Consider the following 18100-nt stretch of genomic DNA (forward strand, 5'->3'; position numbering starts at 1 on the left):
GTAGCCTCTAGTATTTACCACTGTTTTTTCTTTCTGGATCTGCCTCCAGTGGTATGAGATGTTGACCCTGTTTGACCTTAGGCAGCCTGCTCCAAGACTGCATGGGATCTACTGTTTGTGGCTCTCTCATTCAGTTGTTACTCTAACCACTCTGCACTTAGCAATAGGCTCAAGCCACAAAGGGAGGGGCAGAGTATCTCCTGGTGTTGGGGCTATTGCTTCTCCTCAAACTGCTCTGCTTGGAGTGGATTGGTCTGCCTGGGCAGGATGGCTGCTGCCATATGGGTGATGACTCAGCACCGGGATCCTGCTAGCAACCATCTCAGTTTTCTCTCCAAAGCTTTCATTCTCAGTCTCTCCTCAGGTCTATCCCTCTCTGCCCCTGCATTTGTTGGAGCCCTGGTTAAATGGTTGCAAATGAAAATGTTTGTGTTGGGCCTTTAAATGGTCTTTGAGTCTCCAGCCATCCATCTCTGGCAGAGAACAACCCTGCCACTTTTTGCTACTGGTTGTTATCTCTGTACTTTTTGGGCTGTGGGGCTCTAGTCTGGGGATCCCAGGTTAGTGTTTAGACCCAAGACTTCTCAGGGAGATCCAACCAGTTGCTTAATTATCCATCTGGCACTGCCATCTGTGAATACCTAGCCAGCCTTCTCAAGTCCCCACCGTACTCCTTACCAGTTTATGCTGAAGATGATTCTTTTGTTTGCCGGAGGGTATAGACTTCTCTCTCACTATTGTTCAGTTGTTTGTTCTGAGTTATTTCTCCACACTTTAGTTGTTATTATGGATTGGTTCTGGGAGGAAGTTAGTGTGGCTTGTGCTTACTTCTCTGCTGTCTTGCCATTCCAGCAATAAAGATATAGTTAATGATGGATGTGTATGTAAGCAGTTCTACTCAAATGCTTCTAACAAAGAAAAGAAAATATATGCACCTTGAGATAAAATTGGAGCTATTTCAAATTATTAAAATTCTCCAAACTCTTGATAGTGTCCAGAATTTTTCTCATAATCTCAGTGAAAAATTCATTGTGTGTTATTGCCATTTAATTAAGACTGGTCACTTTGGCTGGTGTGGCTCAGTGATTGAGCACTAGCTTGCAAACCAAAAGGTCAGTGGTTTGATTCCCAGTTCAGGGCACATCCTCGGTTGTGGGCCAGGTCCCTGGAAGGGACCACAAGAGATGCAACCACACATTGATATCTCTCTCTGTCTCTTTTTCCCTTCCCACCTCTAAAAATAAATAAATAAATAGACAAAATCTTTTCCTTAAAAAATGGCAGGTTTCCTCCATTTCAGAATTTCAATAAATAAAGGAATTTTTTAGGATTATCTTTTATTTTTTTGTGGCCGTGTTATAATTTTATATTCCTGCTAATTGTGCATTTGTTGTATATTAAATACATTAGGTCTTAAATGGCTATTGTGAAGTGACTTGTAAATGAACGTTTATATAGGTAAATGTATTTGATGTCTAAAGCAGTTAATTGATTTATGGACAATGTTTTGAAATGCATCTAGGTCATAAATGAGGAAACTAATTGTGATTGACTTGGAGACATTTAGCATGATCTGAAATCTGAACAATTAAATCATAAACAAGCTTGGATTTATCTTCCTTGCCTTGTGTTTTCCTCTATAGTGGGTTTAGACTGTAAATAGAGCAAAGGAAATCTGGTTAAAGAGATGCTGGTATGTGCTTCTTGTGGGAATGATTGTGATGGTTCAAGGCAGCTGAATTAGGCCACCAAATGTCTTTTTTCCATAGGAGGTAAAGATGTCTAACAAGAAAATAAAAGACTGCTTATATCAACTCCACCTGGCTTATATGTTTAAGAGAGGGAGACAAATATTTCTTTAGAGAGAATTGATGCTGATGTATAAACAAGTTTGTTAGGGTGAATACACATAAAGTAGCATGGGAATGAAAGCTAGAATGAGAGCTAGGCCAGGAAGGGGAGCTTTCTGGAAACTATGTAGCTATATTGACACATAGGGTGGGTTGGAGAGGTTGGAAAAAACAGATTAACGTGCATATAGAATTTGAGGGGAGAGGGCAGTTTATATTATTGGGGATAAGCCAGGGCTATCTTGATGATCAGAATATATAAATTAGAATGTTGTCAAAATACTGACTTCTCAGTGTCTAGTAAGTCGTGAGAAATAATGTTCACAAAATCCCAAACAGCCCTGACTGCTGTGGCTCAGTGGACTGAATGCTGGCCTGCGAACCAAAGGGTCACGGTTTGATTCCCCCATCAGGGCACATACTTGGGTTGTGGGCCTGGTCCTGAGTAGGGGGTGCATGAGAGGCAACCACACAATGATGATTCTCTCCCTCTCTTTCTCTCTCCCTTCCCTTCTCTCTAAAAATAAATAAATAAAATCTTAAAAAAGAAAAACACAAACAAGTGTAACCAAGGATAAATGGCATATTGTATGTGTGGATAGTGGGTTAGATCTTATTTTAAAATTGTCTTTCTTTTGTCTTTTTTTCAGATATGGATCAACTCATAAACAACTTGGAGGTCCAACTTAATTCAGAAAGTGGCTCCATGCATGTATTCAAACAGGTCAGTTATCAGGAAAAAGAGATACTAATATTGTACCATAATAGTGTTGAGTACCTTATAGTCATTATTGAGCTGAAGATTATTTTTCTAACAACATGTTGAGGACTGAGAAAAGGTGAAGAAAGGGAGGTTTCCAAAAAGTACATGAATGCTTGGGTTTCAGATTCAAATAGTAGATCTGGCCTAAAAGAAGCAACCTCTGGGATCAAGTCATTATGGGCTTGGTATAGAACAGCAACCATTTATCTGGCACTGTTTCATATTTCAGGCACTCTGAAGATTAAATGCATTGCCTTATTTAATCTTCACAATAACTCTGTTGGATAGTGTATTTTTCAGGGTTCTTAAAAAAGCAGAACCAACAGAATGTGTATATCTCAATATTTCCCTCTCTTGGTAGAGAGAGAGAGCTATAGATGTATATCTGTATATTTAAAACAAAATTCTGTCTATCTGTCTATCATCGATCTATCATCTATCATCTATTGCATATTTGCCCGAAGGGAAAAAGACAGATTTTAAGGAATTGGCTCACATGGCTGTAGAATTCTGGTGAATCCAAAATCTAATGGGCAGGACCTGATTGGTGTGGCTCAGCTCACAGAGCATCCTCCTGTGAACCAAAAAAGGTTGCCTGTCTGATTCCTGGTCAGGGCACATGCCTGGGTTGTGGGCCAGGTTCCTGGGTGGTGGCATGTGAGTGGCAACTAATTGATGTTTCTCTTGTGCATCAATGTTTTTCTCCCTCTCTTATCCCTCCCTTTACCTCTCTCTAAAAATAAATAAAATCTTTAAAAAAAATCTAATGGGTAGGCTGGAGAGCCAAAGCAAAGTTGCAGTTTAAATTCAAGAGAAGTCTGCTGGAAGAATTCTTTCTTGCTTAAAGGAGGTCAATATTTATTTATTTATACCTTCAAGTGATTGGATGAAGCCAACCCATATTATGAAGCGTGATCTGCTTTACTCAAAGTCTGCTGCTTTAAATATTAATGTTACCCCAAAATATACCTTCATTGAAACACTCAGAATGACATTTGATCAAATATCTTGGCACTGTTGCCCAGCCAAGTTGACATGTAAAATTAACCATCACAAATAAGTATTCTTTTCCGGGGCTACAGTAAATGGCTACAGTTATGGATGGCGCCTGACAAGGTCGGGCTCCCTAAGCCCCTCCTCTCTTCAAGGGGTCTAGGATGGAAACTGGAGGTCAAAATATTCTTAGTGTGTTTGGAGATTGATGTGGGGTGAGGCTTCCCAGCAGCTGAGGGCCTCTCTTTCCAGTTTTTGGGGCTGATGGTCCAGGGGCTCTTATTCCTTAGAGGCCATGTAGACCACAAGGTCTACCACCCCGTTACTGTAGACAAATTCATTGCCATACCAAAAAATGAGTTTGACAAATTGGTCAGTGAGGGCAATGCCAGCTTTGTCGTTGAAGGTAGAGGAGTGGGTGTCACTGTTAAAGTCACAGGAGACACCCTGGTCCTCAGTACAGCCCAGGATGCCCTTGATAGAGCCCTCTGCTGCCTGCTTCATACCTTCTTGATGTTACTGTATTTGGCAGCTTTCTCCAGGTGACAGGTCATATTCACAACCAACTCATTGGGGGTGGGGACACAGAAGGCCATGCCAGTGAGCTTCCCATTCAGTTCAAGGATAACCTGACCCACAGCTTTGGCAGTGCCAGTAGAAGTAGGGATGGTGTTCTGGGTGGCAGTGATGGCATGGACTGTGGTCACGAGTCCCTCCATGATGCCAAAGTTGTCACGGATGACATTGGCCAGGGGGATCAAGCAGTTGGTGGTGCAGGAGGCATTGCTGACAATCTTCATGGAGTTGTCATACTTGTCATGGTTCACACCCATCATAAACATGGGGCATCCACAGAAGGGCCATAGATGATGATCCTCCTGGCTCCACCCTTCAAGTGAGCCCCAACCTTCTCCGAGGCAGTGAAAACACCACAACAGTCAGCAACAGCATCTCACCATTTGTTCTTGGTGGGATCTCGCTCCTGGAATTTGGAGATGGACTTTCCATTGATGACAAGCTTCCTGTTCTCAGCCTTGACTGTGTCTTTGAGCTTGCCAAGAGTAGAATCATACTGGAACATGTAGACCGTATAGTTGAGGCCAATGAGAGGACCATTGATGGTGACTGAGGCAGTGGCTGGAAGTCCCACATTTGAATGTGGATAAACCAGGATGAACAACTGGGGAACAATACAGACCATGCAACCCGGGGTTCCAGCATGGGGGGAAAAGCCTCAAAACCTCCGACTGTAAAATCCTGTGGGGTTGTGAAGGTGGGAGAAACTACCAGCCTCACAGGGGAGTTTGTGGGAGATGTCCATGGGGTCCTAAAACTTGCACAAGCCTACCTACCTGGGAACCAGCACCAGAAGGGACCATATTGCTTGTAGGTAGCAGGGAAAGTGACTGAATGCCTGAAGAGAGTTGAAAAAGTCACATTGTTCCCTTTCTGACTCCTCCTCCACCTACAGCATCACAACACAGCAATCTGAGTTGCCCCACCCTGGTGAATACATAAGGCTCTGCCCCTTACAATGGAACAGGTGTGCTGAGACAAAGAAATATGGCCCAAATGAGAAAACAGATCACAACTATACAAAAACAACTAAGCAATGAAGAGATCGCTAACCTATCAGATGCAGAGTTCAAAACACTGGTAATCATGATGTTCAAAGAAATGGTTGAGTATGGTTGCAAAATAGAAGAAAAAGTGAAAGCAATGTTAAGTGAAATGAAAAATATACAGGGAACCAACAGTGAAGGGAAGGAAACTGGAACTCAAATCAATGATTTGGAACAGAAGGAAGAAATAAATATTCAATGGGAACAGAATAAAGAAGCAAGAATTCAGAAAAAATGAAGAGAGGCTTACGGGCCTCCAGGACAACTTTATTTGTTCATTATTTTAGAAATTAATTATCAATTTTAGAGGAGAGAGGAAGGAAGAGAGAGACATTCATTGATTGATTCTTATATGTGCCCTGACTGGGGATCAAACCTATAGCCTTGGCATATCAGGACAATGCTCTAAGTAACTGAGCTACCCAGGCAGGGCTTCTCAGGACAACTTTAAACACTCAAACATCCAAATCATAGGGATGCCAGAAGGAGAAGAGGAAGAGCAAGAAATTGAAAACTTATTTGAACAAATAATGAAGGAGAACTTCCCTAATCTGGCAAAGGAAATAGACTTCCAGGAAGTCCAGGAAGCTCAGAGAGTCCCCAAAAAGTTAGACCCAAGGAAGCACACACCAAGGCACATCATAATTTACATTACCCACAAATGAAAGATGAAAGAATCTGAAAAGCAGCAAGAAGAAAGAAGACAGTTACCTACAAAGGAGTTCCCATAAAGCTATCAGCTGATTCCTCAAAAGAAACCTTGCAGGCAAGAAGGGGCTGGAAAGAGGTATTCAAAGTTATGAAAGGCAAAGATCTACATCTAAGATTACTCTATCCAACAAAGCTATCATTTAGAATGAAGGGCAGATAAAGTGCTTCTCAGATGAGGTCAAGTTAAAGGAGCTCATCATCACCAAGTCCTTATTATATGAACTGTTAAAGGGACTTGTCTCAGAAAAAAAGATGATCAAAACCATGAACAGTAAAATGACAACAAGCTCACAACTATCAACAACTTAACCTAAAAAAAATGAAACAACTAGAACAGGAACAGATTCATAGAAATGGAGATCACATGGAGGGTTATGAGCAGGGAGGGGGAGGGGGAAATGGGAGAAAAGCTACAGGGAATAAGAAGCATAAATGGTAGGTACAAAATAGACAGGAAGAGGTTAAGAATAGCATGGGAAATGGAGAAGGCAATGAACTTATATGTCCGACCCATGGATGTGAACTAAAGTGGCGGGAGGATGCAGGAGGGAGGGGTGGTATAGGGCAGAGAGGGAGAAATGGGAAACAAAATGAGACAACTATATTAGCATAATCAATATAATGTACTTAAAAATAAAAATACTCGTGTAATGTTGTCAAGTATGCATAGCTACCTTATTTTAAAATCTCTATATACCTATATACAGTTCCAAAATATTTTTTGATGTGTTGTTTACATTTACTAAGTTTCCAGAATTTGAAACACTTCGAAATTGGTTCAACATGTAGAAATTCTGGATAGTAGATGACATAAGCAATTGTTTTTTGTTCCTTGCCATTTCCAAGATACCTTGGTTTTAGTAAAGCAAAGGTGCTTCTGGTACATGGCCACAGAACACTGACCATGCCCCAGGGGACAAAGACCCATAGCTTGTATTCTATAGCAATACAATGATGATAACATCCTACTGACCAGAAGCTTCCTGGTTTGGTCCATATGATTTGTTTACATCATGGGGTTGGATTGTTGAGTGGCTCTCTAACTCAGTACACGTATGCTGCTCCCTCTTCTTTAAATTCTTACATCACCATACCATACAACGAATGAGCACTTGGTTGTCATCTGCCCTTTGTTCCTAGTTTCTGATTATTTCCTGAAAGTACAGTTTTTTTTGGACCAAGTGTATCAGCAGCTTTAGGGTTTATGTTTTACTACATATGTCTTCCCCATTCCAATGTATTATTCTTAATACATATTTTGATACATATTTTTCAGTCTCATTCTCTCTCTCCCCTTCTCTCTTTCATTCCTTACTTTTAAAAGTAATTTGCATCAAGAAAAAAAAGAAATTCAGTATGCATCACCTACAACTGATGACTTTCTCCTACATAACTATACCAACACCATTACAACCAGGAAAATTAACAGTATCTCTATAATATTAAATACTTGGGTCATTCATTTCTGAAAGGTTCTTAGTGATACCTTTTCCCATGCTGTTCTTTCTGTCTGACATGTGCTTCAATCAGTCTGTCTAATTTACCAAATCCCACACTTTCCTTAGAGTTCAAATTCCAATTTCATTTCTTCCATAAAATTTTCACTTATAGTGCTGACTCTCACTAATCTCTAGTATACTTGAGCTCCTGTAATGCTTAATTATCTGTATCAGTCACTCATGTGGCTGTGCTTATTACATGTTCTCTAATTGTCAACTGTTTCATGTAAATATTTCTTCTTTTCTCACAGTGGTATTCTATGTTTCCCAAACTTTAATTAGTTAAGTATCACTTTCACAATTTTTGCCATATCCTTATCAATATTAGTTATCTACTTTTTAAAAACTAGCTCACATAAAAATAAAAAATACCTATATTGTTTTGTCTTAAGCAATCTGGAGAATTAGGGTTTGATGTGTGGTATTATTTTCCTAGGGCTAGTGCAATAAATTACCACAATCTGAGTAGCTTAAAACAACTGAATTCTATTATCTTACAGTTCTAGAGGAGAAGTCCAAAGTCAAGGTGTTAATGCCATAAACTCTCTGGAGGCTCTGGGGATGAATCTGTTCCTTCCCTCTTCCAACTACTAGTGGATGCAGTTATTCTTTGACTTGTGGCATGAGAACCCCAATATCTGCCTGTGCCTTCACATCACTTTCTTCTCTGTGTCTCCATGTGTTTGTCCTCTTTGTGCCTCTTTATCAGGTAAAGGGATGGAAAAATATATTTCATTCAAAAGAAAATGAAAATAAATTTGGGGAAGCAATGCGTCTATCAGACAAAATAGACTTCAAAGTAAAGGCTATAATAATAGACAAAGAAGGGCATCATTTAATGATAAAGGGATCAATCCAACAAGAGGATATAACCCTTGTAAACATCTATGTATCTGATGTAGAAGCACCTAAATATTTCAGGCATATATTGATAGATATAAAGGGGGAGTGAAAGTATTATAATAATGGTAGAGGGCTTTAACATTCCATTTACATCAATGGATAGATCATCCATATTGAAAACCAACAATGAAACAATGATCTTATATCACATATTGGACAAGATGCATGGAATGGGTAATTTTTGAATGTTTCACTCTGAAACAGTACACATGTTCTTTTTAAGTACACTGGGAATAACATACAGTACAGACCACAAAACATGTCTCAAATTTAAGAAAATTAAAACAATATCAAAATCAATATTCAGAAATCGAAGACATTTTTGTACACCAGCAATGAAATGTCAGAAACAGAAATCAGGGGGAAAAATCCCATTCCCTGTAGCAACAAGAAGAATAAAGTACCTAGGAATAAACCTAACCAAGCAGGTATAAGACCTGTGCTTAGAAAGCTATACAGCACTGAAGAAAGAAATTAAGGAAGATACAAATAAATGGAAGCATATACCTTGTTCATAGTTTGGAAGAATCAACATCACCAAAGTGTCCATACTACCCAGAACAATTTATAGATTCAGTGCAATCCCTTTTAAAATACCAAAGACATATTTCATAGATACAGAAGAAACATTTCAAAAATTTATATGGAATCATAAATGACCCTGAATAGCATCAGGAATTTTGAGAAAGAAGAACAAAGTAGGAGGGGTCACAATACCTGATATCAAACTATATTATGAGGGTACTATAATCAAAACAGTCTGGCACTGGCATAAGAATAGACACAGATCAATGGAACAGAATAGAGAGCCCAGAAATAAACCCACGTCTCTATGGTCAATTAATATTTGACACAGGGGGCAGAAGCGTAAAATGGAGTGAAAGTAGCCTCTTCAACAAATGGTGTTGGAAAATCTGGACATCCTCATGCAAAAAAATGAAACTCAACCACCAACTTACATCATACACAAAAATAAACTCAAGATGGATGAAAGAGTTACATATAAGTCACAATACCATAAAGTCCTAGAGGAGAACATAGGCAAGGAAATCTCAGATATTTCACACAGCAATATTTTCACCAATATGTCTCCTAGAGCAAGGGATATAAAGGAAAGTATAAACAAATGGGGCTGCATCAAAACAAAAAGCTTCTTCACAGCTTCTTTCTTTTTCAAAGAAAACATCAGCAAAATGAAAAGGGAACCAACCATATGGCAAAATATACTTGCCAATGATACCTCGGACAACGGTTTGATCTCCAAATTATATAAAGAACTCATATGACTCCACTCCAGGAAGACAAACAATTCAATTAAACAATGGGCAAAGGACCTGAACAGACACTTCTCCAAGGAGGACATACAGATGGCCAATAGACATGTGAAAGGATAGTCAGCATCACTAGCCATCAGAGAGATGCTAAGTAAAACCACAATGAGATACCACTTCACACAAGTGAGAATGGCCATCATTAACAAATCAACAAACAACAAGTGCTGGAGAGGTTGTGAAGAAAAGGCAACTGTTGGTGGGAATGCAGACTGGTGCAGTTCTTAAGAATTCATCCATTTCTTCCAGATTGTTAATTTGCTGCCATATAATTGTTCATAGTATTTTCTTATAATCCTTATATTTACTGTGGGGACATTGTTGGAAAGAAGGGGAAGGGACTAAACAAAGAATATCTATGAATGACCCATGGACATGGACAACAGTTTTAAAATTGACTGTAGGAGTGGGGAGGTGGGGTGGTTGAAGGAGCGAAAATGGGGAAAAATTGAGAAAACTGTAATAGAATAACAGTAAAAATGATTAAAAATACAGCTGAGTGTACTGCATCAATATTTCCTAAGCATATTGTTTGTTGTTAAGTCTCTGCAGACAGAATGTCTTTCTTACCCATTCTCTGCCTAGAGACCTCCCATCAGTTCTCAAAGACCAATCTAAAATTCATTTTCTTCTTGAAATCTTCCATAATCCTAGACAGAGCAAATCATCCAATTTTATTATTCTAAAACATGTCTCCTATATATCTGCTGCATCACTTATTATGTATATGATTTATGGACTACTCACATACTTATATTATTATAGTTAGTATATTAGTATGCACTTTGTGGCTATACCTTATTCATGTGTTCCCTCACTGGGCTTAGCACAGTATTTATAGTGGGTACATAGGAAGTTTTGACTTGAATTAATGCTGCAGAATTATTGCAAAGATCAAACAAAACAATTTATGCCAGCTGCCTGATACAGTGCTTAGTTCTGATGCTCAGTAAAGTTTTTCTTCCTTTTCCCTCTTTAGTGTACTCCTGCTTCATTTGTTTCAACTCCGTATATATTCTGTCCATGAGAAGAAAGTGGAGATTTCTTCCTTTCATTGCGTATATGTCTCTTTTTCAAGGCACTAGCACTGTTTTGCACCTCTCATTTGTTTATTAATTTATTTTAGGTCACTGGCTCTGTTCAAGTCAGAGATCCCCCAAAGACAGCAGACAGAGGTAACATGACATCTCTACCAATTCTGGCTGCCAACCCCATGGAGAACCCAGCACTGTTTAGTGACATCAAGATTGAGCCCCCAGAAGAACTTCTGGCTAATGATTTCAACATGCCCCAGGTGGAACCAGTAGACCTCTCCTTTCACAAGCCCAAGGCTCCTCTCCAGCCTGCCAGCATGCTGCAAGCTCCAGTACGTCCTCCCAAGCCACAGCCTGCTCCTCAGACTCCTGTAGTGTCCACTTCGACATCTGACACAGGCACTTTAGCAAACATCCCTACCGTTCTGACCCCAGGCTCCATTCTGGCCTCCTCTCAGGGCACCTGTGGCCAGCAGATTTTGCATGTGATTCACACCATCCCCTCAGTCAGTCTGCCAAATAAAATGGGTGGCCTGAAAACCATCCCAGTAGTGGTGCAGTCGCTGCCTATGGTGTATACTACTTTGCCTGCAGATGGGAGCCCTGCAGCCATTACAGTGCCACTCATTGGAGGAGATGGCAAAAATGCTGGATCAGGTGAGCATCATTGTGCCCCTTTCCTGGGCTTCACTTTCATTCATCTATTCCCTTTTTGACTTGTGCTGTCTCTTATCTCTTTTCATCCCCTTCAGTTATTCTTGCATACAACTTCAAGCATACTCTTTCATAAACACTGTTTTTTATCTTTTCTTTCTTTCTGTTTCTGTTTTGCTTGTTCATTTATTTTTGACACTGTTACAGATGTCCCCCATTTTCTCCCCTTTATCCTCCTCCACCCAGCTCCCCCCAGCCTCCACCACAATTATTTGCAAAGGCATGGATGAACCTGGAGACTATTATGCTAAGCGAAATAATCCAGTCAGAGAAAGAAAAATACCATATGATCTCATTTATATGTGGAATCTAATGAACAAATATACTGGTGAACAAAATAGGACCAGAGTCATGGATATATGGAACAGTCTGACAGATCTCAGAGGGGAGAGGGCTAGGGGGGACTGGAAGAGATTTATCATGTCTTTTCAATGTTTAAGAATATATAGTGGCAGGGAATATAAAACAGAAAACTGTACTTGAATAAGAATTAAATAAAAAAAATATATAGTGGCAACCTTTTGTTTAGCCCATGCTTCTCAAACTGTGATATGCATATCCTTGAGTGAAATATTATGTATCTTCCTGGAATCTATATGTTATTTGAGAGTAAGTAATTTAAAATACTTTATATTTTAAAAATATATTTTCATTAAAGAGAAAAATGTAAAATTTGAATTATATTTTAAGATAAAACACAAACTTCAAAAATAGTTTTAAGCTTACTAGGCTTGGGATTTTCAAGGAAAGTGTTTTTATTCTTTTATTCTTCTATGCCATTAGAATGCTTTGGTGGACAAGTCGAGAATGCTTCTAGCCTAACATACTTAGCCAGACTTAGCTCCTGCTTTTCCCAACAATGTACCTTTTTTCTTCCCTGCAGGGAAAAGTCTTTGAAATATTGCCATTTCCCCTGTGTTATTCTTCATTTAGCATCTGTCACTCTCCAGTTTACTTTTTTACTCACCTGTATCACAAATATATGGGCATTCTTCCTAATTGAATTGTAAATTCCTCAAGGACAAGACTGTATCTTATTTCTCTTTGTGCATATCCAGAGAACCTAACGCAATGGTAGATAGTAGTTATATTGCAACAAATAATTTGATGAACAAACTTGAAAATGTGTCCAGGCAAGAGTTCATATGCTCGATCTTCCCTTTTGTTTAATTTTTTAAGTAAGTTCAGAATTCAGAAAGGTATAAAGTAAGTCTCCCTTTTATCACTATCCCCCAACCACTCAGCTCCCAGGTGGAACTATGTCCTCTTTAGTTTGTCATTGGGAATGATCAAAGAAAAATATATGGCTTCTTGAAGTGTTTCAAGATATTTCGCTTGACCATATCTGTAGCATTCCAATCAGTTTTGGATGTTATGCCTTAGGAAGGATGTTGAGAAATTGGAGTATAATTAGAGGAGAGAAATTAGGATGGTTTGAGGACTCAAATTCATGTCAATAAGGAGCTGAAAAAGGTTTAGCATGAACTACAAAGACCAAAGGAGAGAGATGAGGATGGAAATGACTTGGAACCAGATTTCACATTATTTATATATATATATAGATATATATATACCTGAAAGACAAATGCCATGTGATCTTACTTATATATGGAATCTAGCGAACAAATAAACTGATGAATAAAATAAGACCAGAGGCATGGATACATGGAACAGTCCGAGAGATCTCAGAAAGGAGGGCACTGGAGGGACTGGAAGAGATTTATCATGTTTATATATATGAACTTCCTAAGAGTTTTTGACCTTTGAACTTCAGTACCTTGTGATCATTCCATCGCCAAATGTATGGCACTGGAAAGCAACATACTAACTATCAAGTTACTGAGATTCTTCTCTCTTGAATGAAAATGCCATCATTGACTAGTGGTTAATTTTGGTAATGATAAGTATTCATAACAATCTTGTTTTTGAGATCTCTTGAGGGGGTTAAAATATATTTATCAATTCCTGTATAAGGAGAGAGAGCCAAACAGAAAAAGAAATAGGAAAATAAAAATCCCTGTGTGAGGATTTACTGATATCAAGACAGTGGTAGCACCAAGAGAAGATGCTTTGAATTCCCCCATAGTATCTATCAGAGCCAACAGTCTGAGAGATCTCAGAAAGGAGGGCAATGGAGGGACTGGAAGAGATTTATCATGTTTATATATATGAACCACGCTAAATAAATGATAAATTATAAAAGTGTTTTATGTAGTTTCAAGCTAAGCTAAGACCATTAGCCCAGGGGTCTTCAAAATGGTATGCTTATTCCTTGGGTGAGGGAAGTGCACAAAACAACTGGAGTATAAGAAGAAAGTATCAGAATTCATATTTGTAGTTTCTTGCTCCTTATGTGTTTATTTGTATAATGTATAAAAATTTTAATATACTAGTACATCTATATCGTATACACACATGCAGACACACGTATATTGAGATGCATGCTTAAAAATTTTTTTAGTGAATGATGAACAATCAACGTATGGAGGTGACTGCACCAGCTAGGTCCTTCCCATTCAACCTTATTACTACACTCAAGTTTCTTCTATATAGATGTCTTGAAACCTTTACTGGATCTAGGAGACTGCTGACCACAGGATTGAGTTTTGTTAGGTGTCATAAATGTAACCAATTGATAATAAGAGATATTTGAAGGCTTCTCCAACACAGGGAGAAAGTAAGGATATAACATGTATCAAATACCTACTGGGTACCAGATACGTGTTTCATCTCATTGGCTTGTTTTCATTTAGGAGTTCAAAAGCCAAAGGATGTGTTCCTACCTCTGGGGTGAGACTAGTCATTTACGTTAGGATAGCTAGGAAACTGTTCAGAGAGCTTGATTCAATAACACACATTGAACCTGGTCAGGTATACCCCATTCTGGAAGCTAGAGGTACAGAGTTGAATCATAACCAGATCTTATCCTAGAGAAACACACTATCCTATCTCACTCTCTATCTTAGAGAAGCTTATTCTAGTGGTACAAAAAATGCTCTTTGCTATCTCTATCTTTCCCTCAAGGGAATTTGTGTTTTGGGCTATGCTAAACACTTTACCTATTCTTCTCTTCCTTTTATACAAATACACTTCTTTCATCTTTGCCTTTTCTTTATTTCTATTTCTGCTACTTCTCATTGTGAGTCAAAGTGGGAATCCTGAAAATGATAACACAGGCAACATATATCTGTAGCCCACATTTCTCCTTTTCTTTGCTTTTAGTGAAAGTTGACCCCACCTCCATGTCTCCACTGGAAATCCCAAGTGATAGTGAAGAAAGTGCAAATGAGAGTGGATCCTTGGCCCTACAGGGACTACAGCAAGAGTGAGTACTTTCATCTTCAAGTCCCTTTCTATGTATATATGTGAATGTCTGTGGTAGAAGTAGAACTTTTCAGATACAATAGTAAGAATTTAAGGACAACAGAATGCCAGAAAACTGGCTTCCTACCAAAGGTATGAGTTTGTGTGCATACATGTATATAGACAGGAATATTATGGCAGAGTTATATTCTAAATATAGATAATCAATTTTACCCTTGAATATCTTCAAATTTCCTGTAAAGTATAGTTGTGTACTTTTTTTTCTGTAAATTTGAAGCAGGTTTGTCTTCCAGTGTTGAAAATAATAAAGTAGTTGGCTTGTGTTTTATTTTTTTATATTTGTCTCTGCAATTTTATTTTTAAATTTTTAATTGTATTTTTTAGCAACTATGTTGTGTGAAAAATACATTTCTTTAAACACAAGAATGAGACTTATTAGAGTGAAATGCTCATACTATTTGGGAACAAAAACTACCCAAAGAAACATTGCCACCTCCTGGAACCTGGACTAACTGAGCAGAATGGGCTAGTTGAGGGAAATGCCTGTACTCTTTCAATTATTTCTTCTTTTAAGGACATAGTGTTAAATTTGCATAAATTAAGTGCATGTATGAGGTGGCCCCACTGTATGTATGTCTATTTATTTAGCCTTTACTTTAAAATAAATCTTCGGCCCTATTTCTCTCTCTCTCTCTCCCTCCTTCCCTCCCTCCCTTTCTCATTTTCTCAGATCAGCAGCAATGGCTCAAATGCAGGGAGAAGAGTCCCTTGACTTGAAGAGAAGACGGATTCACCAGTGTGACTTTGCAGGATGCAGCAAAGTATACACCAAAAGCTCTCACCTGAAAGCCCACCGCAGAATCCATACAGGTCTGTACAACTTCACCCCACTCCCAACATACACACACACACACACACACACACACACACACATGCATGCATGCACAGAGACACAGTCTCTGAGAGATAGGAAGAGAAGAAAGTCTTCGAAGACTAATCCATTTATATTCATGGGCACAGGTTCCATTCATGGCTTTTATTCCTATGTCTTGTTTATACTCTAAAGTAGCCTTTCTAAAACAAACCTATAAATACACTAAGCCTGGTGTCTTCTGATGGTCATCAGAACTCCACAGGTTTTATGAGTATTGAAAAACTCAAAGGCAGATTAGACTAAGTGAAATTAAACCAAGCATTTAGAGCTCAGCACTATCCACCAACCTATAACGTACATTTGTTCACATTTGAAAAAAGTCGCACATTTTAAAAATATGTGAAGCAGAACTGGTGGGGATTATGTCAAACTGTGGTTGGGGAGCACCTGCCCCATTTGGAAGAGGAGTATACTCAACTCCAAATGAAAATGACCAAATTTCCCACAATTTCTTTACCAAATTGTAAAGAAAAGCAGAATGTCAAGATTTTATGTGAAATACCCTAGAATTTGAATGTTGGCATTTAACTAAAAATTTTGTATAACACCATGAACTCAAAGAACCTGTTTGTGTGCCAGATAATAGCTTGCCAGTCATAAGTTAACACCCTCTGCCTGAGAGACTCCTCTTTACAAATCATCTCCAGCTCAGAATTGAGACTTGGATACCCTGTACAAGAAAAAAGACCCTCTTTTCTTGGAAACATAATGCTATGTTACATTTGTCATGTTAGGGTTTATATAGAAGGATCCAGAGTCCTAGTTGCTGTGCCCTGAAGCTATGAACAGGTGACTGATTTCCAGGCTGCATCGTCTGAACATTCCTATGACCCTCTTCTTATTTATTTATGTCTGTTTGATTCTCCTTGGTTGTTGGATTGTTGGGTGGAGTCTTATTCTACTGAATATATATGTATAATTGAAGTTGTGAAATGGAAATAAGCTTGCCTTGTTCTAGTAACTGACAGAAGTCTAAAATACCTACTGCATGTTGCATGCAGTGATTGGTGGTAGAAACACAGAGGTGCAAGAGTGGAAAGGGGAAGAACACTTAAGAAGCTACTACTGTAGTGATCCAGACCGTGATAGATAGATAGATAGATTAATAGATAATAGAGAGATAATGTTCAGGTTTAAATATATGTGTGTATATATATATATATATATATATATATATATATATATATTTAAATCTGAATTTCCAATAGGCAAAAGTAGAATAGTTTACTGAACTTTAATGTATCCCTCACCCAACTTCAACAATTATTTTACTATATGTGTATGGCCAATTTGTTTCTTCTACACTGTTACCTACTCCCCCACTCCACACTATTAATTTGAAGCAAATTTCAGGCATCATATTATCTTTGTCATAGATAAATAAAAACATATCTTTAAAAGGCAAAGACATTTAAAAATAAGCATGAAGGGAGTGGCAGGAGATATTTAAAGTATTCAAGGAAAGGAGTCTAAAAATTCTATAATATCAAATTTCCCTACTTGTCTAAAAGTGTTTTTTAAAAATTACTCAAGTCAGTATCTTAAAAAGGCTCTTATATTGAATAAGATAGTCAATATGAGAAGGAGCCAACTATGACAAAAGCTTGAGGAAATTGTTATTCTTATCTAGGCAGAGTACAAAAAACATGAGAGGGAATAAGCTTGCTTTGTTCTAATAACTGACAGAAGTCCAGCATTGCTAGGGCATGTTAAGTACAGTGGTTGGTAGTGAAAGCATTTAACTGCAAGAATGGAAGGGGGAAGACCATGTAAGAGTCCACACCAAAAATGGTGAGAGCCTAGCTAAGATGTGGAGAGTGGTTGTGGAGAGAAGGAAGTGTATTAATGATTGAAGGAACACTGATTACTCTCATACTTTTGTTTTGGGTGACTGGGTGTATGGAGGTTCTATTTACAGAGATAGAACCTCCGTGTTTGCTAATGATCACATGATTAAGTGGGAAAAGTCCCTTGGAATCACACCTCGGTATGCAACCTAAATATATTTTTCTCTATTGCTGGTACTCCTCAGGTTCTTTGGAACTAAGGTAACTACAGTGCTTCAGTAAGCTATCCCTCAAAAGATAGGGATTTATTTCAAGGGGTCCCAAAGAGTGGTATCCTTGTCTCTTGTAGAAATTCTCTCAGCAGAAAGCCATGAGACTGTTGCTTATCTGGATCGTTCTTCCAGCATGCAATAAAGCTGTGCAGCCCCTCTGAGCTGACAATCATACAAAGCAGAAAATACAGATACAACAATTGCCATTAAATACACTGTCAAGTGCCCTTCACTGTTGGTTCCTTGTATATATATATTTTTTATTTCACTTTGCATTGTATTATATATTTCACTTTTTCCTGTATTTTGCAACCATACTCAACCAATTCTGTGAGCATCCTGATTACAGTGTTTTGAACTGTG

The 18100-nt window shown here is 38.4% G+C and overlaps 1 protein-coding gene across 1 annotated transcript in view; it reads left to right on the forward strand.

The window, feature by feature from the left end:
• The window catches only part of KLF8 (KLF transcription factor 8), a 95799-nt gene that overhangs the window by 63786 nt on the left and 13913 nt on the right, over positions 1-18100 (forward strand). Inside the window, exons 2-5 of the mRNA XM_037031073.1 lie at positions 2501-2574; positions 10799-11363; positions 14643-14745; positions 15475-15614. Coding sequence (XP_036886968.1) covers positions 2503-2574; positions 10799-11363; positions 14643-14745; positions 15475-15614 — 880 coding nt within the window. The 5' untranslated portion in view covers positions 2501-2502. The remainder of the gene's footprint in view (positions 1-2500; positions 2575-10798; positions 11364-14642; positions 14746-15474; positions 15615-18100) is intronic.

Source organism: Sturnira hondurensis, unplaced genomic scaffold, assembly GCF_014824575.4.
Source record: "Sturnira hondurensis isolate 20B ecotype Veracruz unplaced genomic scaffold, ASM1482457v3 Scaffold0020958, whole genome shotgun sequence".
Lineage (NCBI taxonomy): Eukaryota > Metazoa > Chordata > Mammalia > Chiroptera > Phyllostomidae > Sturnira > Sturnira hondurensis.